The 25,195-nt window shown below is 38.4% G+C and overlaps 1 protein-coding gene across 7 annotated transcripts in view; it reads right to left on the bottom strand.

Annotated features, from left to right (window-relative positions):
• The window catches only part of LMO7 (LIM domain 7), a 132,083-nt gene that overhangs the window by 2,729 nt on the left and 104,159 nt on the right, over positions 1 to 25,195 (bottom strand). For 4 of the 7 annotated variants that reach the window (XM_030234063.2, XM_018908734.3, XM_018908735.3 and 1 more), the window contains 15 exons: positions 19,883 to 20,044; positions 18,323 to 18,507; positions 17,571 to 17,631; positions 16,519 to 16,575; positions 14,348 to 14,373; positions 13,935 to 14,039; positions 12,075 to 12,167; positions 10,363 to 10,733; positions 8,632 to 8,697; positions 8,240 to 8,305; positions 6,552 to 6,604; positions 4,783 to 5,002; positions 3,621 to 3,893; positions 2,176 to 2,284; positions 346 to 448 (listed from right to left, as the gene is read on the bottom strand). In XM_030234063.2, coding sequence (XP_030089923.2) covers positions 346 to 448; positions 2,176 to 2,284; positions 3,621 to 3,893; positions 4,783 to 5,002; positions 6,552 to 6,604; positions 8,240 to 8,305; positions 8,632 to 8,697; positions 10,363 to 10,733; positions 12,075 to 12,167; positions 13,935 to 14,039; positions 14,348 to 14,373; positions 16,519 to 16,575; positions 17,571 to 17,631; positions 18,323 to 18,507; positions 19,883 to 20,044 — 1,950 coding nt within the window. The remainder of the gene's footprint in view (positions 1 to 345; positions 449 to 2,175; positions 2,285 to 3,620; positions 3,894 to 4,782; positions 5,003 to 6,551; positions 6,605 to 8,239; positions 8,306 to 8,631; positions 8,698 to 10,362; positions 10,734 to 12,074; positions 12,168 to 13,934; positions 14,040 to 14,347; positions 14,374 to 16,518; positions 16,576 to 17,570; positions 17,632 to 18,322; positions 18,508 to 19,882; positions 20,045 to 25,195) is intronic. The other 3 variants (XM_050970354.1, XM_050970365.1, XM_050970362.1) reach the window with 3 other exon arrangements.

The following is a 25,195-nucleotide window of genomic DNA, read 5'->3' as shown; positions in this document are numbered from 1 at the left end:
ACACTTTTTCAAAAAGGCTTCTCTGTTATCAAGACAAGCCTGTTTAGCACCTGACAGCTCCTTGACACCACTTTCTCAGATGTATAAAGGAAGGAAGATGACTATACCATGCTGTCTGCTTGAAACTGTGTAATAACAAGTTGGTAAAATCAGCTACCAGCGAGTTAGAAGTTAGGAATGACTACCCTACAAAAGACAGAAACTGGCAATCAAACCTTGCTGAACCTATTCACTAATTTAAAGATAAACATGAAAGCTATCAAGTGGCTCAGCTGTGCAAACACTTGAGGTTGTAGAGCACAGAGAAGAACTACAGTCATGCACACTGCAGTTGGATTGCCTTACTTTTAAATCTGATATAGCAGTCGTTGCAGAAGAGTTTGTTGTTTCGGATCCTGACTTCAGCTCCAGAGCGGGATCCACCAAGGTCGCATCCACAGGCAACACACTGTATCATACAGGAATAATTAGTAACTCCTTCCAAAATACTAAGAAACAAAAATGCTCTTCAAAGCAGCTCAGATTAAGCTCAACAAAGCCTGAAACATAACCCCACAATCACTAGAAGCAAATGTACAACGATTAGTAGATCAAAATGCAACCAACCCTGAGGAAGTATTTTAAGGCGACGACTGGACAATGAATAGCAGAGCTACACCAAGTAAGCAAACATAAAGCAGACAGTTTTTAGAGATTAGGTAATTTAATCTAATTTGAATTTTGGTTTTTCTGAAAACTAAAACTGGTTTGGCACAAAGAAAATTTTGTTCTCTAGATGTCAACAGGAATTTTGGCACAGAACACCTGGGTGTGCTACTTGCAGATTTCCATGTGGCACTACATGCTACTGGTCTCCTCAGTCCCTTGGCACTCAAAGCAGAAAATACTCAGGCACTCCCAATTTCCTGGGTTTGCATCATCGAAACAAGTTCTGAGTTGGAGAGATGGGGCTGATTTAATTTTTCTTGCATAAACACATAAGGGGCTTGACCACTGCCATGCTAACATTAAACTATTCAGCTATGGTAGCTAAACATGTACTTGCTGTGAATATGGACCACATCTGGAAGGAATGTAATCCAAAACATAATACTCCCCTTACTGAATTTATGAAGGACAGATAGTTTCCCTGCTTAACCAAGTAATGAATCTTTTGGATGGCAATCTTTTCAACAGTTCATTAATTTACAGAAATTTGAAAACCAGAAACTTGGCATTTTCTTATGTAGGTCATGGGCTACAGGTGGATGGTCTCACACAGAATACACGTCCTGCAGAAAAGGGAATGGTGATTGATCACTATGGATTAGTCCTGACTCTCCTGCTCAGGGAGGCAGAACCAGGAAGAGCTTGGAGTCAATCCCTAGTAATACTCCAGGTGATGCACTTGAGCTGGGCACAGAAGACAAGTGTTCTGAACTACACACAGAAATCTCTTTCTTAAAGTCAGAGAAGTAGGATCCAACAGCACCTCCAAGTTAGAGTCTAATTCCACATCTAGTCCAAGGGCAGGAGAATGGGACTGCTTTGCTGTCTTTTGCAGGCAAATATTTATTCTTTCAGCTCTGCAAATGCCCCAAGCTGATGGGAAATCATGTTAGTAGGTCTAGGTCTGAGAGCTGGGCGTGAGCTACTACACTTAGTTTGTGACTAGGGCTGAGTAGTATTAAACACACTTTTAGCTTTTTTTCTGGGCTTTATCCTACCACTTTGAACTCTTCCAATATGCCTTTATTTGGAAAACACCACAAGAACATTGTGTGGTAAGGTTAGCTTCGAAAGGATGGGTCATCTTAAATCATTTAATTGCCAGAGTCCAGGCTGAGATTTATTTATTTTTTTTAAGAGGAGCTGCTTTCTCTGGGAGAAGTGGTTCAGCATTTTCCGATATTTTGCCACCTGTTCAAAGAAGGAAATCTTTGATCTCACAGTCCATGTGCTCATCTCGCTTTTCAAAGTCCTACTTGTTAACTCTGGAATTTAAGAAACACTTCTAGAGTCGAATGCTGAATGCCTGCAAATGGGACTGCCTCATGGAAATATGCATGCACCAGGCTGTCAAGAGTAGAAGGCAAAGCAGGTGATTAGTAAGAACCCCTGTGAGCATAACACTGAGTAGCCATGCGTGCTCCTGATTAGTTCCTGTTCCTTCACGATGTGACTCCCAGCTCTCACCTTAAAGCACTGTAAATGATAACAAAGACCAAGAGACTCAATGATCATGGCTGCTCCTTTGCCCAGAATGTTATTACAGTATGAACAGATTTTCTTCCCACTGACTGACCTAAATATAGAATGAAAAACCTTAAAACCAGATTGAAAATGTTTAAAAGACAAAGAAGAGTTACCAAATACTGTTTGAGATTAAAAATAAAAAACACATGGGTAAAAAATGGACTATTAGGCTGCTTGGGGAAAGCAAACTGAAAATTAATATTATTTAGAGTAGATCTAAAACCATGGAAAGCTGTAGAGTTATAATTTACATCAAATTTAAATAGGAACAAGTTAAGAAATCCTGTGACATTCTTGGCACATATCTCATTGTATAAAATAGCTTCTACAAATAAAAAGTGTACTGTAAAGTTTGGAGAGTAAGAACAAAGGTTTTGTGCTCCTGCCTTCTTAGCTGTGGGCCAGAAGGCGAAGTTTTAGCAGGCACCCCTTCCAAGTTCCACCATCTGCACCTTGTTAGATAAAAAAAGGCTAGTCCTGGACATAAAATATTACGTTAACTCTTTGAACGTAAACCATTTGAAGGTCAGTTTCCATAGATCTACCAAGGGGTTAGCAAATGGAAGTGAGAACAAATAAGCAAACATGGTTAAGAAGGCAATTTTCTTACATCATAAAGGACATTAAAGATTAGCTTAAAAAAAAACTGGGGTCAATTTATCACTAAGTGCCTGAGAGTGTAAGAGCTAGGGAAATAGTGTTCACTGTTGTTATTTATAACACATGTAATTTTGTGTGGGATGATTCTCTGGAGTACTATCCCAAAGTATTTTTAAAATGTTTTAAGTACATAAAACAGCAGAGTTATCTACCCCACCACAGTTGAATTCCATTTTTGTTTCAAAATATGTTGCAATTCTTGCTTTCTCCTCCTAGATTAAAATCAACATCCTACTCTGTAATTCTCCAGGGTCATGGGTTATGAGCATTCCTGAGTGCTCCTCAAGATGATATTGACCACATGCCAGGAAGTGAGGAGGAGAGACCAAGATGAGGGTCATAAAGCGTGGGTTTCAGGAATCTTTTGTTAAAACAAACCAAGGAAAATAAATGTCAGAAATGCCATCTGGAACAGGCTTTTGCTAATCGTTTTGGTAACCAACACACAGCTTGGAGACTGCAGATTGATTATTCAAATTCCTTTGTTTTTTTAACCAATGTCAAGCAGTGATGACAAACCTGGGGAATTTTCTGAGTGACTGGAGCAGGGAGGTAATACCAGCCCGTAATTCCACTGTCCCCTCCAGCTAGAAAACTCCAGGTACTTATTAATCAATGTTAGGGGCAAGAAAAACACATATGTTGTAAATCCAGCATATACATAAAGTCTGCCCTTTAGTGCTGTCCAACATTTTTATCTTCCCAGAACAAGGCCACCCACTCACCTGTTGCGTGTCTGGGACCCTGACTGGGAAGTAGAGAGGGGAGACTGAGCCCTGGGAGCTGTCTGGGAGGTGGGGGGGGCTCTTGCAGAGGTGGCCACGGGAGGTGCTTTGCTGGAGGAAGGAGTGCACATGTAGGCTCGGTTTGAAGTGGACACCGGGCGACTAAAATCTTGACTAGAAGATAGAGATGAAGAGGATGCAGACTGGTTCAGCCATGAGTGGTGCCTCCATGACCTCACTCCTGAAGAATCAAGATTGTCCAAAGACTCCCCTCTGTGACAGAGAAACAAGCACCTCAAATGTAAATGGCAGTACGGATGGAGCAACAGAGCTATATCCTGACTTTTTTAAGAGAAAGCCATTTATCTTGCATTTTTAAAATTTTCTGGGATTAATATGTTTGTTTGATCACCCTGAGCAATATTCCTCATTCACAGATTTAAAATGTATGAGTAAGAAATTATCCTTTGTGTCCAGGCATAGTTCTCATGGTAAAAAATGGGCGAGGCAAAAGCAAAACACTTCACTGCAGCCTTATCAGGGTGAGCTGTATCAAAATCCACAGTGCAGAAACAGACCTCAGATACCAGCTTTGTTTATGTTTTCTCCTAGGGATACCAGATCGAAAAAAACAATCCACCCAGACTGGATAGCATCACCCAGGTACAAGGTGTTGGCCCAATAATCAAACACTCCTGACTGATAACTCGGTGTTTCCTAAGTGACAAATCCAACATTCATACATTAAATAAAGCCAAAAAAAAAAAAAACTATCCAAACTTTATGACACATTTCTGTGTTGAAAAAGGCATACTTCTTCACCACAGTAATTCATTTCCAAAACAGGTTGCCATGCTGAAATTCTTAAATGCATCTGTCAATGACAAGGCACACCATTCATTTCCATCGCTGCTGTACCAACCAAAAAATAAGCAGCTGAGTTATTTACAGGTCACATCCACATTCCTTACTTGCAAAAAAACCCATTCAAATCCCAGCTGTAATACAGCTACCTTCTTCTACCTGTGCTGCTATGCTGTCCACCTTACAGCATTTCACAGACTCAATTTGTTTCTATGCTCTGTAATACAGGCAACAGCTCAGAATAACCAAAGCAAAATGTATGATTAGAGACAGAGTTAATTTTTAATGTGATTCCTACCTCCTCATACTACTGCTGTACAGACTAACGGGCTCCTTATGTATACTGGCACTGCGCTGCCTAATCCAGCTGCTGTCCGTGTGCAGAGATGTTTTCTTTCTCATTTCCTGAAGGATTTGCTGTCTCTCCAACTCTGCTGCAGACAGGTTTTGCTCCTTCTGAGACTTCTTCTGCGACTCACCCATGTTCCAGGACCTCTCTGAATACTTGCTCTGGGTACCTGTGCAGGCAACATGTGCAAACATCAGCCAGACACCTCAGGGCACAGAAGCAGTTATTGTCCTGTCAGCACTCTGGCTATAATTCCAAGAGCTATTGTTCATCACTCCACTCAAAGCTATTCCAGTTCCCTTTAACAGCTGAGTAAAACTTACCAATACAGCATTACTGAGATTTTTTTGTTTGCATTTCCATTAATGTAGCCTTTTACATAATGCTTAATTTAAATGCATAAATTCACTTCCTAAGTGTATATGCATAGACATTTGTGTGTACACACTCCCCTTTTTAAAAGGGTATCACCTCTTTTAGAGCCATAATTTGGACTCTTCCTCCAACACAAACTGAACCATGGATAAAATACATTGTTAAATAACGAGATACATTCCTTCTCTTTAGGAGTTCATACTCTTTTCTTCTGTTGTCTCTGTTTACAAGAATTTCTTTCTTTCTCTCTTCAAGGCACTAAAAACACTGCTTTATATAGATATAAAGGGGAGAGGGAAATCTTTCTTTTATTTGGATTATGTGTTAACTACTGAGTTGAAATGAAATTTATGGTACAGATGGTCTTTGGAAATTTGGAAGGGAAAACAAATAAGCAATATTTCTCCAATAGGTGTTGACATGTCAGAAGGCAATAATTTTTTATTTCCTATATCCAGTAGGTATTCTTTATAGTAAAAACAATTAAGAAAATTACTCAGCAATAAGTCATTCAATTGAAACTTTAATCCTTTCAAATGCTGCTCTGACTGTAGATTTGCTCTTGGATTTATTGGCATAGATTACCACTGTGAAATACTGTGGAAGTTTACTTTCTCTTTAGTTTCAATGACAGTGCTTAAATGTATGAAAGCAACATTTTTAATCTGCAATATATTCCTTAATACATCTACTTTTCTTTGATTACTTGTGATTACTTTTTTAAACTGTGTTTTAGACAAAAAAGTAGCTTGCAGGCATTTTTGACGGTAATATATTTATAAAATTGGTTTGTTTGCTTTGCACATAATTCTTCTGATATAACCAAAGCCATATATTTGAACTGGAGTCCAGGACACAAGCCATTGTGACATATCAAGAGCTGACTTCTTGCTCTGTTATTACTACACTAACTGAAATTAAGAAGACAAAAATTGTATTAAAAACATTCATCATCTTGGCATGTGCAGCTTTTTTTTTGTTGACGGAGTCAATGCATCAAAACTACACATATCTTCAATGATACAACTGCGTGATTGATTTTATCTCATGTAAAAATCTCATGTTAAAATTTAGGCATCTAAGAGCCATTTGTAACCACTGTCTTCAAAAGGGCAGGTAATCATATTTGTCCTCAGCTTTTATGTTGACTGTATGATTTTCCTCTTGCTGTTGAAAGTTCATTAAATTGGGGCATAGTATGAATTCACAATGCAGCTATCAAAAAGCACTCTAAAAATTAATTTTCTTAGGATGACTATATGTACACTTTTTTTCCTCCTACTTTCCTCCCTCCCTACCTGCCAAAAAAAAATTAAATATAATGGAAATTATACATTACTTACCATTTCTGATTGTATTGAATTCATTCAGTTCTGTAGTTGATTTTGACTTATTCCTAAGGATATAAAAACATCTGTCTTAATTATAAGACTCATTACAGACAAAGCTTTTATCATTGCAGTCCTTCTTTTTCACTATTCCTCCCATCAACCATTTATGCTATACTTTAAACAAGAGGCAAAAAATAACTAAAGACCAAGAGGATTCTAAGGGGGAAAAAATGTCAAGATTTCAATCTCAATTGATAATCACCAATTAAAAAATTTCACTTTTGTACTGAAAGTTGTCAGTGCTTCAGGTATAAGGAACTGATCATTGTACTTGTTGAAAAAAAAACCATATAAAAAACCAAATCCTTCCCTGTGGAAGCTTTGTCAGATGAAGAAGTGAGAACTGTCAGAGCAGATTTACAATTTATTTGGCTTAATGAGAAACTGAAATAATACTTCAGCACTGTTACTACACTGTAAGCAAAACACCTTCTCAAAACCCTGCATGCAGACTGTTTCTGGAAAAATTTACTGTTCACTGATTATAGCTAGCAGCATAATTTTTTAATGAGTTTTAGCCAAGAAATGTCATTCAACAAAGGCCATATACAGGAAGACAAATCCAAGAAGTTATTTTTCTGACAGTACAGAGCAGAAGCTTCAGCAACACCTCTGCTGTATTATTAGTCTCAAGTAGTGCAGCCAATTTTTAGTTTAAAATAACTCACAAAGAAAAGATTTAAAAAGAAATCTTTTGCTTGGTCCTAACTCAAAGCTGCTACAGTGTTTTTGCACATACAGCATTGGCTGCACAGCCACATTTTCAAAGAATCTTTTCCTTTATGTGGAGATAAATGAAGCATAAACAACATCACATCTTGCTTCCTTAAGCTTTTACTGTCTGTCCTATGGTGTGGACCTGTTTTATTATCTATTTAAGAAGATGCAACACTCTCACAGCTGCCTGTAGTGAAGAAAAAAGCAGTGTCCTCCTCACACATATATCCATTATGTAACTATTTAGTGCATGCTCCTTCTGAAGTTAGATCTTCCATTAGTAACAGACACGTTAAATGTATCTTGTAATTTTTGGAGTTCCTCCTTATGTAAGAGAGGTATGCTCACTTCAACTACAAGAAGTGATCATATACACAGCAGAAGTCACCTTTCAGAAGTGACTGTGAGATGCAATGCAAAACAAAGGCTTAATTTGTAAAGCAAGAGATTGCACCTTAAAATTAACTTGCGTAAACTACAGGAGTAACATGCACTGTCCGCTCGATAAATATGCTACTGCTGCCTCTCACTTCCCTTCTTGTTTACTCTCTCAAGTTGCACAACCCAAATTGTGATGACTGCCCTTTAGTTTGTAGAGCACACTATGACACAACCACAAGAGATTTGAAATTGTTTTCCAGCCAGGTAAGTTTAGTACCACCCACATATTTACCTCCTCACAGTTTTGTTTCTCCCCATAGAATCCCACTGACTAACTGCTGCTTACAACACAGGGCATCATTTGACAAAAGTTTGGCTGCTTTTTTTTCAGTATGAAAACATGCCATAAAAACTGCAAAACACAGCAGCAATCCAATGTATCCATTTAGCTGCTGTGACTAAAGTTTATTAACATTTTAAAGGTTTTCTAACACAGAAATGGTGATGTTACAGTTGGTGTTGGGATTCAATATTGGACATACCTGTCAGCAAAAGACTGGCTAGGCTGCTCCTCAATGGTTTTAGAAACTTCATAACGCTCATAATGCCTATTTGAAAAAAAAAAGAAACATTTTGTTCACATATAGAAAAAGACACACATAGACATAGATAGTTCCTAAGGGAAATATTCAAAATAGATCCTTAAGGGAAAACAAACCCAGTTAAAATTAAATTCTTGAAACAAGTAAAGGTCTAAGGAGTCTTAATTTAACAGTCAGAAATACAACTGATAAAAGAAGGCAGAAAAAGAAGAGTTGTCAGAAAAACTGCCTGAAATTACATTTTTGTGAAGTGACAAGGAAACCAAACATGAGCCTGCCAGAATGGTTATTGCTAAAGATGTTTCAACTGTCTTGATTCAATTTCTTATTACCTGTCAATGAGAGGATGGCCAGCTCGATCCTCTATTGTTTTAGATACTTCATAGCGCTCGTAATGTCTAGAAGCAAAATAAAGATAAAATACTTATTAAAAGAAAATTCTAGAAACTGAGCAAAAATAAGCATCCTCAGAGAAACCTCAGAAAGTTCAGCTGTGTTCAAAGAATCCCAAAGACTAAGGTGCTGCAAAAAGTACAAGCATCAGTATACAACGGTGATTATCTCATCCATTTCAAAGCCAGGAAGAAAATTTTGTCAAAGCACAGCAGTTCTCTAAAAATTACATTTTTATTGCAGAAGAGTGTACAGGTGCTGTTTATAAGCTCACAAAGTTCTACAGAAAACCCTCTTTAGCTGACTGCCCCTCCCTCAGTGTACTTTGCAGCAAGTATCATGCTTCTGCTGGTGTTTATATAACATTTCAGATTTCAAGTCTTATCTTTGGATATCATCTTATAGCAAATATTTAACACCAGATATTTTAAAGCTCAGTTTCACTGAACTTGCTCCTTTATATTAAGTAAAACCACCCGTGTTTAGCAAAACACATCCTTTGGCAGCAACCTCAGAAGCAATGAAATCCCTGTGGACTAAAGAATGTACCAGGGATTGAGATATACAGATATTACAGCAGCTTAATAAGTTACCACACAACGTCCTATCATCTTGCAACTGGGACAGGCAAAAATTGTAAAGTTATCCTGGCTCTGCTGCCAGGAAGAACCTGTTCAGCCATGGTAGCGTTGTGTCTCTGCTTTGCTCAGCAGGCATATCAAGCAGCAGTCATTTAGATTAAACTAAAGTAACTCTGGGTCTTACAACCTCCTCTGCAAATATATACAGTTTTTTTAAATCATACTACTTTCTCCTAAGACTTAGCTTGATACCATGTGTTCTCTTCAGTCATGTCTTGTTACTTACATAAGAAAAGGAGAAAAACTTTAAGAGAAGCCACAAGTCATACATAAGGCAGCAAGGTAAATGGAGACAAAATAATGAAAGGTTGCTGGTTTAATCGGTTTCAGACAGATTAATCTCCTGTAACAGTAGTCTGAAAACTTCTGGGCAAGAACACAAACTTGAGAACTAATAGGTGGGGATAAGCTGCTGAAGAAGGTAATGAGAGGAACACATATATCTGCAGTGGATATTTCTAACAGGCTATGATATGTAACCAAGTTTGGTTATATGGTTCGCTCATATACCATGATATCCCTCGCTGACAAATTAACCCAGTAGTTAAATTGCAATTAAGCTTTAATGTTACACTGTAGAATTAAAATGAGAGATAAATCTGTAAAAATCAGCCACATGTTTGTTGAAAAAATGTTAACCTTGGTATTCCTTCTGGAAGCCCTGTATGTTGAGTCACTCACTGGCTCTCAAAGTTGAGTCACTGGCTTGTGCACAATTCTTGCAAAATTTTCTCATTAAGTCCTTCAGATCTTCTTTCATTTGGCTGTAATTACTGTACTTACACATGCCATTAAAAAAATAGCTGAAGTAGGGAAATATAGCACTTGATTCTAGAGGAATGCCTTTGTGTTATGCCTGATCCTTCTGTCTTTGGAAAGAAAGACTATGATACAGTACTTTTGTTCCTACTGACTGCAGCATGAATCTCACATGAACATCCTTATACGTTCAGCACAGATACAACCTCGTTAGAAACGCATTTCAATTTGCAGAAGGAAGAGAAAGAGCATTCTAGCACAAGTGCACACCTTTGGTACTGAGGCACCTCCACTGACACCTCCCTCTGCTTTTCCGCCTGCCGCCTCTGCTCCTCCATCTCTGCCTGCCGCCTCTGCTCCTCAGCCTGCTGCTGCTCCCTCTCTTTACGCTGTCTCTCGAGCTCCAGCTCTTGGAGTTCCTCTTCTTGCTCAAAATGCCGAGTTGCTTCTTCCTGGATCCTCTGTTCCTCCTGAAGCCTCCTCCTTCCTTCTTCCTCATGCAGCGAGCTCGCTGCCAGCTCGTTTTCCCCATCTCGTTCTGGCTCCTTGGGAGCATTTGCTTCAGGGCTTGCTCTCCAGCTGGACATAGGTGGAGCCTGAGAAGTGATGGATGTTGTATTTAGGGTTAGAACAGTCTGCTCCTGTGGCAAAGGAAAAAGAAATTATCATGTTTTTAGGGAAGGGATCAATTTTTTAAATAGATTGCTCGCTCAGAAGAGGTAATTTATTCTATATGGTAAGCACATATTAAAATCATCCCCAGCACTTCCAGTGCAAGATGCAAGGCAAAGTTTGGTTTCATATTCTCCTAATTCAAGAGCTTCAATCCATACACCAGCCTTAGCAAGCACCACAGGCAGCGTGGCCACAACTATGTGAAACATTCTGCTTTCCAAAGTATCACTTACATGTCAAGCCATCCCTTCCCCACTTAAATACCCATGGAAAACAAACCCTTCCATGATACCCAGCATTTCTCCCTACTGTTTTGACTTAGAAACCTGAGACCTACTTAAGAGTGTATACACAAAGATATACACTGCAATCTATATCAGACCGATGAATTTCACATGAATCTTCATGCGGAGGAATCTCCCACTCTCTTCCATTCTCCTACCACTTCAAAGTCCAGACTCAGACCTATCACTCTATGACTCTCTTCTAAAAAATGAGAAAAGGCCTTTCTGTGGTCAAAAGACGTTTTAGTTGCAGGAAAAAATAATGTTGATGGGTCCATCAAAATCCCTAATGACATTAAAAATACAAAATGGTTTAGATGCTTGTACAACAAAGTCCTCCAACAGCTCAAAAAGCTTTCTTATTGAAGTTCTAAGCCTTAAATTATGGTCTACTCATTCATGACTGTCTAAACACAACTGATCTAGTTTGGATGCCTGAAGCAGCACTCACTTAGCAGTAAAGAAGAGATACCTCAGACAGTTCCCATACTCAGGAAAAAACTTGTTCATCTTCCCATAAAGAACAGCCACAGAAGTCAGCATCTACAGAAACTACACACATTAGGTGTTTTAAAATATACAACTGGAAATCTAAAGTTGATTTGGTATGTAAATTTATCAGATGAACTGTCTGCCAGTAACAGGCCAGACACTTACGAACATGCTTTTTGATAAAGCATTGAAGCAGAACTCCAACAAGCTGCATCGGTGGTAAATAAACAGTAAAAGTCTGCATTTATGATCATAATAATTAATACATGCTGTGACTTTTTGCCAACATATTTTTCATGTTAGATACCTAACCAGCTCATAAGGAAAAGATACAAATTCAACATATTTCAATACATCCCACCTACTCTTTCCATCCCATTTTTGCAATCTCTTTCTACCAAGTCATGGAAAACAATTTATTTTCCAAAATGAGAAGATAAACTTTATAAAAAACCTAATATTTTGCCTGCTTTCATGCATCTAGTATAAGGGAAAAAAAGCCCTCATGAAACTATTTTATTCACAGCCTACCTCATCAAAATACTTGGAGCTCTCTTTTTCTGCTTCTTGCTTAGCTCGTAGCCATTCTTCCCTCAGTTTCTCTTGTTCTCTTTGGTATTTCTCCTGTTAGGTTAGATTGAAGTTAAACATGCAAATAAGAAACGTGGTATTTTTTACTTTCATTAGCATGTACACTGGAATTTAATGTGTTTTTTTAACAGACCAAACAGACCAAACAGACAAAAAACATCCCTGAGCTCCCCTAGATCATTAGGTCTGCCACAAATGAAATCCTGGCTTGAATACAATCCAAAGGAGTTCTGTAATTGATTTTTGAGTCTCCAGGCTTATTACACGCTATGTCTCACAAAAGCCTAGTCCCTGTCCCCCAGTTTAGCTACCATTTGAACAAAAAACCTCAGCTATCTAAGGTTATTTCTGGAAAAACACAGTGGTTGTATTTAACTTGGAATTAGGCACAATAATATTGTAAATATAAAGAGATCACTAAGTGAAATAGTCAGCAAGATCTCTCATTCTTTTGAAATGTTACCTTAAACAAAACCCAATATCTGGACCTTGAAATTTGTCTTTTAACTAGATTTTGTATGAAATCAATATAAAGCATTGCTTAAAGCACATGGTAAATGATTTTGGTGGTTTTGTCAGTCACCACTTCTATCTTCAGAAAAGCAAAATATTTAAGGACGTCTAAAGTACTCCTTCTAAGATACTGGAAACAAGCAAAGAAAGACTTTGCTTCCTTTTTTTTTGTTATTTGAATATTCATTGCTAGGACCATGGGGAAGAGAAAGATCAATATTACTCTGGTCAAATTTATCAATTCAGGACTAAAAAAGGAGAAGCAAAAAAAAGTGATAGCAGATGGCTGAGTCTGCTCTGAAGAGAGGGGAGCCAAGGTTTACACTCTTTAAAGCCATCTCTTCAGGCATCAAATGGAACATCCCAACCATAAAAGAGACCACAGGTAAGTTTAGGAAGGTACAGCTGCTGCCCTGCAGAGCTTGCAAGCTGCAAGGAACAATAAAAGATGAAACATTCAAAAAGCAAGATAGATTCTATGCTTACACTTTGACATCACAGTTTTCTGCTGAATACAGCCAAAGAGGGCTTGTGCAGAATAAATGATATTCACTGACATCTCTCCTAGCCACCAGGCTTCAGACAACAAACTTCAATTTAATGTGCAGAGATGTGTCTCTGAACATGGCTGAATGTGCTTACACTTCATTGAGCTCTTTGCAGAAATGTATGCTCGGGTTTCTTGTGCTATCCTAAGACTACAAACAATGCCCCTTCCCTCTGCAACCCCCCTCCAGCTCTAGCTAGTGGTTATCAAGGAGGTTTTGCATTAGCAGATTCAGCTTCCTGACTCAGAGGTCCTGGGAACCAGATTATTCCAACTGATTAGCTGATTGCTAAATGACAGGATTCTAGCAGGCAGGTACTGGCTGCCTCCTCTACATATATGAATACAAGGCAGTATCACTAACTGGAGGTAAAACTCAGGCTAGAGGCAATTTCCTTAAGGGGAAAAAAATACAATTAACATTCAAAACAGAAGACCCCTTAGTTCTTCACTTAACCTTTAAATTCTGTTGTCATTAAGAACACACCAGGCCCAGAAGATTGAGCACTCCTGGCTGTAGTGAATACACATTGTGTGTTTGATTTGATGATGCTCACTAAAGCATTATCCTCTTTTTTCTGAAGAACTCCTAATGTGTGCAATTGTGCAGGCCACAAAATGCACCTGAGAGTCTCCCCAGGCCATCAGTAAGAAGAACTGCAGAAGACACGTGCTACTATTCTTTCCTTGTTGCTAGACACAGGGGATTGACAGCCCATGATTATGAAGATGAATTATACCTGCAACAAACGGTCCTGCTCTTTTTGCCATTTTTCCTGTCGTTTTCGCTCTTCCTCTTGATCCCAAACCCGACGGCTAGGAGCGCTGATGGAGGGGACTGGGAGCTAATGTAGCACAGAAATGAAGTCGTATTATCCTCTTGCCATGTAATCAACACTCTACATTTTAAAACATTTTTTCAGAGTGAGAAATAGAAACCATTACCAACACTAGAGCTTTATAGTGACAAGGACATAAATTAGCCTTTTCTTCAAATGGACAGAAAGCAACAATGCCTTGACAAAGCAACTCTTAGCCAGTACTCTCATATTTGACTAAATTGTAAAGCAGTATAAAAAACAACAGAAAGCAGAGAGCTTCTTGAAAGGACTAGGATTATACAACCAACTAGTAGTTCACAAGCAGTACTTACATCAGGCATTGCAGGCTCCGGGCCTCCTGGGAGATTTGGAAAGCAAAAAAGAGAAATCATTAGACTCACACATAACTACTGCAACACTTGTGTAACTGCAGCAAGTCTGTGAGCTTCAGACTAATTTTTTCTTCTTTAGTAAGACATGCTTGCATTTGCCCTGCTGAACTTTCTCAAGGGCAGAATTTATTAGGTGCTTTCAACTAATGTGCACAACTGTTTCAAAGCTTTGCATGCTCACGAGTGCCATCAGCAATTGCCTGAATTAGCAGTACACCTTCCACTGTAGCAACACAAATGTTCTTTACTATTCCTCTCCTATTATTATTGTTGTAAGACCCAACTGTTTAGCATAACCAATACCCAGAACACTGCACAAGGGTAGAGAAGCTATTAAGCTACTGCCCTTGGCATGAATTAAGAGCAACTGACATCCACTGGCAACTTCTCCACCACAAAACCATGTATTTCTGCTCTCCAACTTTCCTTCTTCCGTACTTCTGAAAGCACACTTGAATTCAGTGAACTGGTCACCATTCATCACAAACCTTTTTCTATTTGAGGCTATCACACTTGGCCTTGTCATCCTGTGACAAGATGATTATTAGAGAGAGATGTGTATTATGCTAATTTATTAAAAGCTGAGAAAATGGGGAGAAACACAAATTTAAATGTAATAATTTCTTAAGCACCGTCACTATTTTTGTTTGTTGATAGTGTACTTGTTCCTTAGCTGTCCAATTTCAGTTTTTTATTAAAAAAGGCATAAAAGAAAAAAATTTGCAACATTGTCCTGAAGTATAACCATATGAAGTGGAAAAAAGTTCATGTTTAGGATACAAAAGTCTCTAATGAGTCACAGGTTAGCATCCGTTCTATATATACACAATTTTGTTGTCACTGTCAGATCACAACAGCCACAGTGAAAATCAGGCAATCAGCTTAATCTATTGCAGTTGTGCCAGGAGATATTAAAGGGAAGCATAGACCTTTTTTGCTCCCCTCTTCTCTCACCCCTGTAAGCTTATGCTGAACTCCACAGGAATCTTCATGTAATTGCAAAGCTGAAGTGTCAAAAGTTTAAAATTAACAAGCTGTACTGAACATGCACTCTAGAAATACAACCTTGTCCTCCCCCTCAAGCACAAGTGAAATACCTCAAATATTGTAATAAAAATAATTAAAAGAAAAAACTAATTTCTGCCAGCCACAAAATAAAAACCAGACAACAACAACAACAAAACCCCAACACCAACAAACAACCACCGACAAAATACCACCATCTTGCAGATACAATATTGCAGATACAGCAGAAGTATTTAAAAAGCAAACAGAACCACAGACACAGATATCTACTGTGGCATTTCACATATTGCTTCTGGCATAAAACAGAAATCATCACCACTAAAAGCAAAATCCTGGCCCCACACCAATCATTGGCAAAACTCAACTGAGCTTCCAGCAGGCCAGAATTTCACTCTTTCAGGCTACAGCAAAACAGAAAGGCATACATAGGCCGAAGACAGCATAAGACATACAACATTAGTGGAAGTATGTGAGCTGTGACATGCAAAATGCTGAAAAGCAACCTACAAAACCAAAATTGAGTGCCTCGTTCATTGCCTTTTTAAAAAAATGCTGGCATATTAAATTCAAAATTTATATTGGTCTTCTTGGGATCTTGTGACATCATCACATAGTGGAAAGCCAGCAGATGCCTTTTTATACAAATTTATGCAAAAGCACAGAGCTGCAAATCAAACTCAAATCCAGAGTAAAATTCTTCATCAAAGCTCTGAGATCTTCTCTAAACCTCTGCTGGAATATTCACCTTTATTCTTGTTTTGTAGGTAGTAGCAAACCTGAACAGAGAGTGCACCCTTCTTACTTCTACCCAGTGGGGAAAAAAAGAGTATGAACAACACAGAAAAGATTTAAACAGCTATAGATATAAGAGAACACGCAAAGACCCATTACCACAAAGGTAGACCCATGAATTGTAAGAATAACCTGATGACCCTGGGGAAAGAAGGGAAATTAATTATGTTGCTTCATTGTAACTGCAGAAACAACACTGAAGAGGTAGAGCACCCAGCACCAGACTGGTTAGGGAGAGTGTGCAGCAGGAACAATTTCATGGAAGTACATGAAATGTTAGCTCTTTGGTTTACCTTGTTCAAAAAATTGTGACCGCCTTTTTAAGTTTTTCAAAGAAATAGGTTCAGATGCTATTTGAAAAATACAAAGAATACAAACAAGTCAATGAGGTGCCTTTTTGTTAATGACTATAACAACTGGATAAGAAAGTTCTGTTATACCTCCCATACACTGCAACATCACTTCTGAGAAACAAAAAGCCTTTGAAACACAAAGGAAAACCTTAGGAGGTTACATCATACACTAATTAGGATTTCATTTTATCAGTTATAATGACCAACTATAAAAACAGCACAAGTGTCAAACTCGGACTCAGATTCTCCCTGTCTAATTTAACCATCTTTGACTGGGATTCCAAATTGAAATGAGGAGCCTAATGATCATTCAAGGCCACCAGAAAACATCACCAGAGGGCAAGTGATATCTTGGAGTAATTTTTCTATAAATTTTGCCATGTGTAATGAAATACAAAGCTCCTACTTCAGGATTATTATTCCATTAGGAAGTATACGTACCTGGTTTCTCTCATTGCTGTCAAGTAAGGCTATAACTGCTCATAGCCTCATATGTAATTATTTTTCCTATCAGAATCATCAATATTTTTCTCCAGGAATTAAAGTAAAGTAATAATAGTGAAAAAAGCCACTAACCCCAAAACCTTACAACCGAAAGAGGCAGGAAAAAATAGCAAGTTGAATACTCTACATTCTTCCTGGGTAGTGAAATAAGTCAATATTCATACTAACTCAGTGACCATACAATGCAGTATCAATTACAATAAATCATGTGCCTTCTTCTCTTTCGCCCCTACCAAACATTAAATTTACAACCACTAATGCAGAGACAGGGGGCTTGGTTGGAACTTTGTTGTCAGTTCTCAAACTGCCTAGCAAACTGTGGAAGCAAGCAAGTTTGGAAGCAACAAGATCTCTGTGATATCTGTCTGACTTTTGGTTCATTAAGGTCTCACTTCACCCACTGTATAACGCTTCCAGTCATTACTGGCTTAGTGTCTGTGCTTGTCGCAAACCACACAATTAGCAGATGAAAAGCAACAGTGGTTTACCTCTTTGTTCATTAGAGCCAAGATCTCCTTGCATTCCATTTATCAATTTTGCTTCTGTATCCTGAAATACATAAATGAATAAATAAATAAATAAATGTCTTAGGCTCATTAGATTTGTGGAAGTTTATCCAACTATGCATCTTTCCTATCAGGAACTATACATCACGAAACTTCGTAATATTTTATAGAAAGATACAAAACAATCTAAAACTTCCTCAGTGCAATTTATAATAAAGCTACCGCATGCATTTGAGAGAATCAATAACCAGCTGTGAACTGCTGCAGAAATAAAACACATTAGCTTGCAAGAAAATTCCAGAAACCAAAATCTTCCTATTTCAGCTCCTTGGCAGGCAGATTTTATTTGCAAGTAATTTGAAAGCACATATGCACCCGTTCTTTGGGGCTGCAACTTCCATTTATTCCATTTAGGCTAATAATTCAAGTCAAAGTCCTCTCTGAAGAATAAACATTATATATGGTTTTACTCAAAAATAGTCTTCATCTGTTTTAATAGTGTCATTCACCAGTGTTCTCTCATGAATAGACAGCAGCAAGTCTTTAAAACATCTTATTTACCTTAATATATACATAGCTACATCTCTGTATTTCAGATGCAGGGTCCTATACTTGCACTTGTATTGCTTAAGAACAGAATATTTTCAAGTTCTTTTCTCCATCCTCCCACTATCAAGACACTACGTTTTTTCTTTCTCCCCCCATCTCCCATGAACCTTCAAAAACATACTCACAGAACTTTGAAGGCTGCTGGAGAAATCTCTTTTTGTTGATATGGTGGAAGCATTTGAAACTTTTTCTCCCGAAGTTGCATCAATCCATTTATTTTCAGATGCACCTATAATGTTGGTACCCATACTGGTGAGATTGAGGATTTTATGCCTTACATGTGGCAGGGAAGGCAGGTCTTTGCCCCAGTCTTTTTGGTATGTGGAGGATTGAGAAATTAATACAGACAGTAACGTCAAAGAACAGAACAAGAGCTAGTGAAAACATTAAAATAACACAAAAACAGAACAGGGAGACACACAAATCAGATGGAATTTGTGAAGACAGGAAAAAGGGCATTTATAGCAGACCGCCTTCCCCAAAAATGCAAGTGTTAGTCATAAGCCAGGTAAAAGTTTGCCAAAACAAAAGATGTTTTGCTGATATGTGCTACAACAGCTGAACATTAGAGAGGTGTTAGCATTCATTGGAAACTATTTCATTAGTGTTAGTAAGGATTGAGAAAATTCTTCTGACTTTACTCACTCCAGGTACAATGAGACTCATACACTATCCAGGGAAGGGTCACGTTCATGTCCATGCTCATCAGGAAGCACAGAGAGGGGGAAGAAAAGGCAGCCTAAACTAAACTGGCAAATTGATGAGGCAAAGACAAATTATGCTCTTCTCACATACTCCATCCTATCTCCCCTCCCTACCCCTCCTACTGCAAATTTTATTCAATTAGTTTTTTGCCACTAATCTCACTCTTCAGTTGTATTAGGTCCTATAAAGTGATTTGTTTCTTGTCTCTTCTTAACCCCACTGTTTTGACCCCAGTTTGCTGGTCACTTATTTACCTAGCTTCCCACTAAAAGAATGTTTTGTATTTATACTGTGAAAGAAGTCACTGGTCACACTTCCAACTCTGCAAAATTCTTATAGAACTTTGAAAGGGTTTCCTGATAAAAACCATGGCAAGTCAAGACACGCTACAAGGCTTTCAAGCCAGGATGGAAACCCTCCCTACCCAGAATGGGTAGTACCATTCTGGAGAGATTACAGCACCACAAAATTTGGGTCAATGGCCAGAATCATAACACACAGGTGCTGTCTCACCTACAAGCTTATACCTCACTTCAAATGCTCCCTGAAGAAAGGAACAAAAGATCCTCCTTCCCTGAAGAAAGAGAGCTGGTGATTGAGAGAGAAGGGCCTTTAAAAATTAGTGATCCGGCCCCTAGGGATCAGACCCTCTTAATTCTTGTGGAATGGCAGGGAAGAAAATGTTAGATTTTGTGCTGGTTGCACACTTTTTTACCTATCCTCTAAGAAACAGGCCAGAGCACAAGAGTGAGGTCAGTAGTTCAATGTTTTGCAGATTTGCTTGTCAAGACATTTCTAATGCTCAAGCAGTTAAAAAAGCCAAGTTGTGTTAAAATGCAACAGACACGTTGGCAAACTACTCAGCTTAGATACGTATTACTGCTGTAAGGGTAATAAGGACTCTCAGCTGTCAGGCACAGCAGAGACAAAGCTTATTTGCCTTACAGAGCATACAGTATCTGCCTGATGAAACAACTCACCATTCTTTCCATATCGTCTGACATCCATGACCAGGTTTCCAGTTTCTAGTGCTCTGTTGATGGCTTCTTCCCACTGACTGTGGTCCATGTGTGAAACCTTTGTGCCGTTGACAGCAATGATCTCATCATCTACATGCAGCTGACAAAGTGCTGCAGGGCTGCCTGCAGAAAACAGAAGAAAAATGTTATTATGTCTCCATTCATATTTTTTCTTTTTATCACAGTTGTGATTAGAAGAGAGTGGATTGGGGAATCATTGAAAGAAATGCTTGATGGTGCATATTTAGAAAGTCTTAGAAAAATTCACTACACTGTAACATAAGCTCACTAAACTCAGTATCAAAGCAGCTTTTCAATTTAGAACTTATGGGAACAAAAAAGAAATCAGTCTTCCGGACTTGTAAGTTTTAGGTTATGGCCACCCCATTTAATAAACAACTTCTGTGTTCAGTCTTCCTTTCACTAACTCACCTTTATAATCTGTGACAGTGAGAGAGAGGCAGCACTACAATGTTTATATCCAATGATTAGCTGAAATTCAGCCAATGTTTGGGTAATCCTCTCATTTGTCAAAAAAAAAAAAAAAAAAATCCAAAACAGCCTGCACTGTTTAAAGTCCAGGAGAAGCTGGCTTTCTCATATTCTCATTTACATTTCCTGAGCTCTGCTGACAAGAGCACGCTGCTTTATTGCTTTGCTAGAATAGTTTATTAGCTCTGAATTGATTGGTAATTGGACTAAAGATATTGCTGGGTATTGTTCCACTAGACTTCTCTGGATTCTACTTATTTTATCTATTAAGAGCAAACTTTATGGCAAGTTGGACTTTGAATCTACAGACATTTTGCAAGACAAGCTGAACTTTATACTTTTTTCATCTGCTACACATTGGCAGGCAATCTCACTAGACTAAGGACAGAGTACAGAGAAGACCAGTTCATAAACTTTTTTTTCTATTTAATTCAGAAAATGGATAGGCTGAGAAACTCAGCTCGCCAAGCAAGATTTTACAGATTACATATGAATGGTTCTTCCATTAAGAATTATTCCCTTAGCAGCATAGAAAATAGAAAAGTCAAGTAAAAATATAGTTAAGGATTGTACAATAAACCCTCATGTTAATAAAACAAGTTTCAATTACACAGTGGAAGGATTTTCCAAAGTAAGTAGTGAAATCCACACATCTTACTTAAAATATACCAAGAACAATGCCCTATTACTTTATTAGAAACAAATGTGGACAAGTATGACAGAAAAATTTAGACACCATATGCTCCATCCTGAGTGTCTTTTGACCGCTAGTAAAATGCTGCTGTAAGTCTGGCTCATCCACTAAGGATTCAGATGGCTTCACACACAAGGAAGTTAAGAAATTAAGAAATGCTCTGTTTCCTAGTACTGCACCAAATAATGATTCATCATAGTTCATTAAAAAGCTCCACTGGCTTCTCTGCTAGAAGAACATGGCTCCTATGTCTTTCTGTATAATTCTTAAAATATGGATTAAAAACTTCATTTGCAATTATCAGTACCAATTGCTTTTAAACTGTATTGTGGAAGAAAAGTTAGGGTTTTCATCTGGAGGAAGAAATATGGACAATAGTACAACTGGAAAAAAACATGCATCTCAAGGGTCAGGAAGACATTAAAGAATCATGGATTTTTCAAGTCTGTTAATGGAAGGTACTATTAAGAATGCTACCAAAGATACTAATACTGAAGTTACTAATTTCAGCAACATCATATAACATTTAGAATCATGTCTGATATTTAGTACCATATAGTTTAACCACATCTGGATTAAGCCTTATGCTCATGATACAGGGAAAGCTTCAGGCTCCAGCATAGTCACTAGAACTCATAATTTCTGTCTTGAATTGTGACAGAATAAGCCCCCAGTAACCAAATAAAGGTTGTGCCTATTTTATTAAAATAATTTGTCAGGGATGAGACCAGGCTCAGAGGTGTGAACAGTATACCTCAATTGACTCAATTTTAGGAAAGTAAGGGAGTTGAAGATTTCACAGCTCCCCCTATAATATTAGTAGAAATGTATATGCAAACCATACTCCAACCATACAGATTGAATGAATAGCAGCAGTCTCTAGATCTGGACCTAAAATAGCCAGAACAATTTATACTGCTCAATTTTTGGCCTGTAACTTTGCCAGCAGCTCTTCCTCCACAGTTTATGGACAAAAGAACTTCTCAAGAGTGTGAACCAGGGTGCCTGTAGTGGGCTTCTGCTCTGATTCACATCCAGAGAAGCCTACAGAGCCTGCCCAGAAATTCAGATGCCAAAAGTTGTATGCTACCAGTTGTTTTTCCCTGTCCAGCTCCTCCAAGACTATAGGAATTCATTTCCGTACATTCCCATAAAGGATTTAGTTTTCATTGTATAAAATATGTATTGCTTTAATGTTTTTCATAGGTTTTCCTGAAGGTAAAAGGCTTTTCTTTCTTACTCGTCCCCAGTATAAACAAAAGCAACCAAATACTCATTTTCCATATGTTCTAAGGTATCTCTAACCGATCCCCTCCGTTGTTATTACCATAGATAAACACTATCTCAATGATAGAAAAAAAATAAAACTTGAAGGATGTGGATCAAATTTACTTTGTCCTACATGACTGCAAGTGTTTGACCAGACATGTACTCCTATGGCAACACAATCCCAAAAAATTATTGCAAAGGGAAAGTGAAAGGGGAAGGACTGAAACAATAAAGATTATATGGCACTGGGGAAGTTGGCAGAACAATGTCTAGATTAATGACTTAGGGCTTTCTATTTACCTAATTTTTAGTGTAAAGGTTGAAAACTCCTTTGAAAAATGAGAACTGTCCTTTTTCATATGTAGTAAGTGGGTATCATTGAACTATGTGTTACAAGCTTAAGTGTAACTTAAGAGAGTTTTTGAGAACACTTACAAGTTAATTTTGCCTACCAAGTAGTTTTCTTAGAGGATTTTTTAAAGGAATAACATATTTAGAATACAGAGTAATCTATAAGCAGTAAAAAAATATACATGCAGGGTACCATCTCAAGAAAATCATACAGCTAGTTAGGACAACACAATCTGAGAAAGTATTCCTGGAAGCTCAAGAAAGAGAAAAAGGTGACTAGAACGGTTGGCTTGGATTTGCCAAGCCTAAATCACACTTGACCAACCTTGGTTATCTTCAAAGATGAATTGACTAGATCTCTGTGGATGATGCAAGAGAGGTGGTTACAATCCACCTAGTCTTTAACAAGACCATTGACATGATATGCCACAGAATCCTGGTATCAAAAGTGGGATGGCATTGTCCACAGGGCAGAATGACCAGATGGTGAAAAACTGGCTGGCTGTCAAGCTCTGTGGGAAGTGGTCAATGGCTCTTACTCAGCCTGCAGGCTGCTCAGAGGTGGATCTAATGAGGATATATCCAGGGACCTACCTTCTTTAATGCGTTCACCTATAAGCAGGAGAAGGAGGAAAACACACCCTCATCAAGTTTTCAAGCCTTGCCAAAAGTGAGAGGCTGGCCAGTACAATGGAGGGTGGGGCTGCTCTTGAGAGCAGGAACCTGACCCTCAACAAGGCCACATGCAGGGTCCTGTTCCTGAAAAGGACTAATCCCAGTGATGGTACAGGCTGGGCACTGGAGAGCAAGGCTGGGGGGGCCCTGGCAGTGGTGGGACTGTATGAACACTAACATGTCCAACAAATGAAGACAAGTGGCCATTCAATTCCCTCAGCACCTCTTATGCTACACTGACAATACTGTGTCCAGTTTTGGTGTTCCTCTGTAAAAGAGACATCAATAAACGGGGGCAAGTCAAATGGGAAGGTACTGGGATGGTTAGGGCTGGAGCAATTGACCCCTGAGGAAAGGCTGAAGAGTATGGGCTTGTTCAGCCTGGAGAAGAGAGGCTGCAGGAGAACCTAACAGTTCTAACCTAACCTGCCCCCAGAACATACCAGGAGGTCCCTGAGAAGGGAAAGCCTGCTCTTTCTTGACACTTATGGCAGGAAAACACAGAAAAGTGGTTATAAACCGGGACAAAGATCGGTCTGACTAGAGATGGAGGGAAAATTTTCTCTGAGAGAAGAAAGCCCAGAGAGCTGTGTAGATCCCATTCTCAGAGGGTCTCAAACCCCCATGGGTAAAAAGCCCTAGGGAATTCGGCCTGGATTCCATCTTGACATTTTTGAGCAGTGTATTGCTCTATGTGATCTTCCAATCTAAATTATCCTATGACTTATCCTTAAAAATAGGAAATACAACATTCCCAAGTGCCTAGCTGAAAGCATATATCACTCTTTCAATGGCTCATCCACCTCTTTCATCCTTCATTTCTTTAAAGGGCGCCACAGCTATTGAGTAAGGATACAAGATGAGACAGTTGTTGGAAGAAAAAAGTGCTGAACACAGGCTACAAAAGAGAACACTGAGATATAGCCCATTATCAGTTAAATCTATACTTTGTGCTCTTCCTTGTGAGAATGGTAATAAATCATTAATATTAATGCATTAATAATAATAATAAAGCATTAATAAATAATAATATCTTGGTAATAAACCAAGATAACGACCACAAGGCCTCCACCTTCTCTCTGGGATAGAGCCCATGTGGACCTTTGTGAATGACTAGCAGGAGCATTCACTGCCCTCAGATTTCTCCTTTTCAGCTGTCAGTGCAAATGGACAGACCCCTGCCTCCAAGGAAGGAAATTAAACCTGAAGCCTAGCAGCAGGAAAAGCAATGGGAAAGTTCTTCAGGCAAAGTGAATACTAGTCTTTCCAGAATCACAGAATGAAACAGGTTGGAAGGAACCACAGTGGTTCATCTGGCCCATCCTCCCTGCTCAAGGAGGGCTAACCTAGAGCAAATTCAATTATGAAAAGTAATCAGACATAGTGAAAAAAGGCTGCTTCACTTCTTGAATTTGAAAAAAAAAAAAAAAAAACCAAAACAAATCCAAGACTGCTCGTTAACTGCTGTTAAACAGTATTGTTTCCTCTCTGGAAAGCATAATACAGAGCTAACTAAATTAAAAGTTTCCAGTTATTTCTCCTTTTTCTCCTTTCTCAGGATGATCTTGTGTTAGGCAGAAAGAAGGGAGCAATTCAATATTCCTCAAGTATTACTGGCAATGGAAAAGTCCATTGTTTAGAAAACAAGCATTATATGTGATTTTTCTTAGGCTTTTGTTGTTTTGTTCCCTTTTTTTTTTTTTTTTTTTTTTTTTTTTAGAAAATTGAGCTCTTTCTCCACAGAAGACTAAGGTTAGAAAAGGTTAGAAATAAACTTTATATATGTGTCACCT

The sequence above is a fragment of the Serinus canaria genome, chromosome 1 (genome assembly GCF_022539315.1).
Source record: "Serinus canaria isolate serCan28SL12 chromosome 1, serCan2020, whole genome shotgun sequence".
In the NCBI taxonomy this organism is placed as follows: domain Eukaryota; kingdom Metazoa; phylum Chordata; class Aves; order Passeriformes; family Fringillidae; genus Serinus; species Serinus canaria.
The sequence above is the reverse complement of the archived record's forward strand: the minus strand, read 5'-3'. Positions and strand labels throughout refer to the sequence as shown.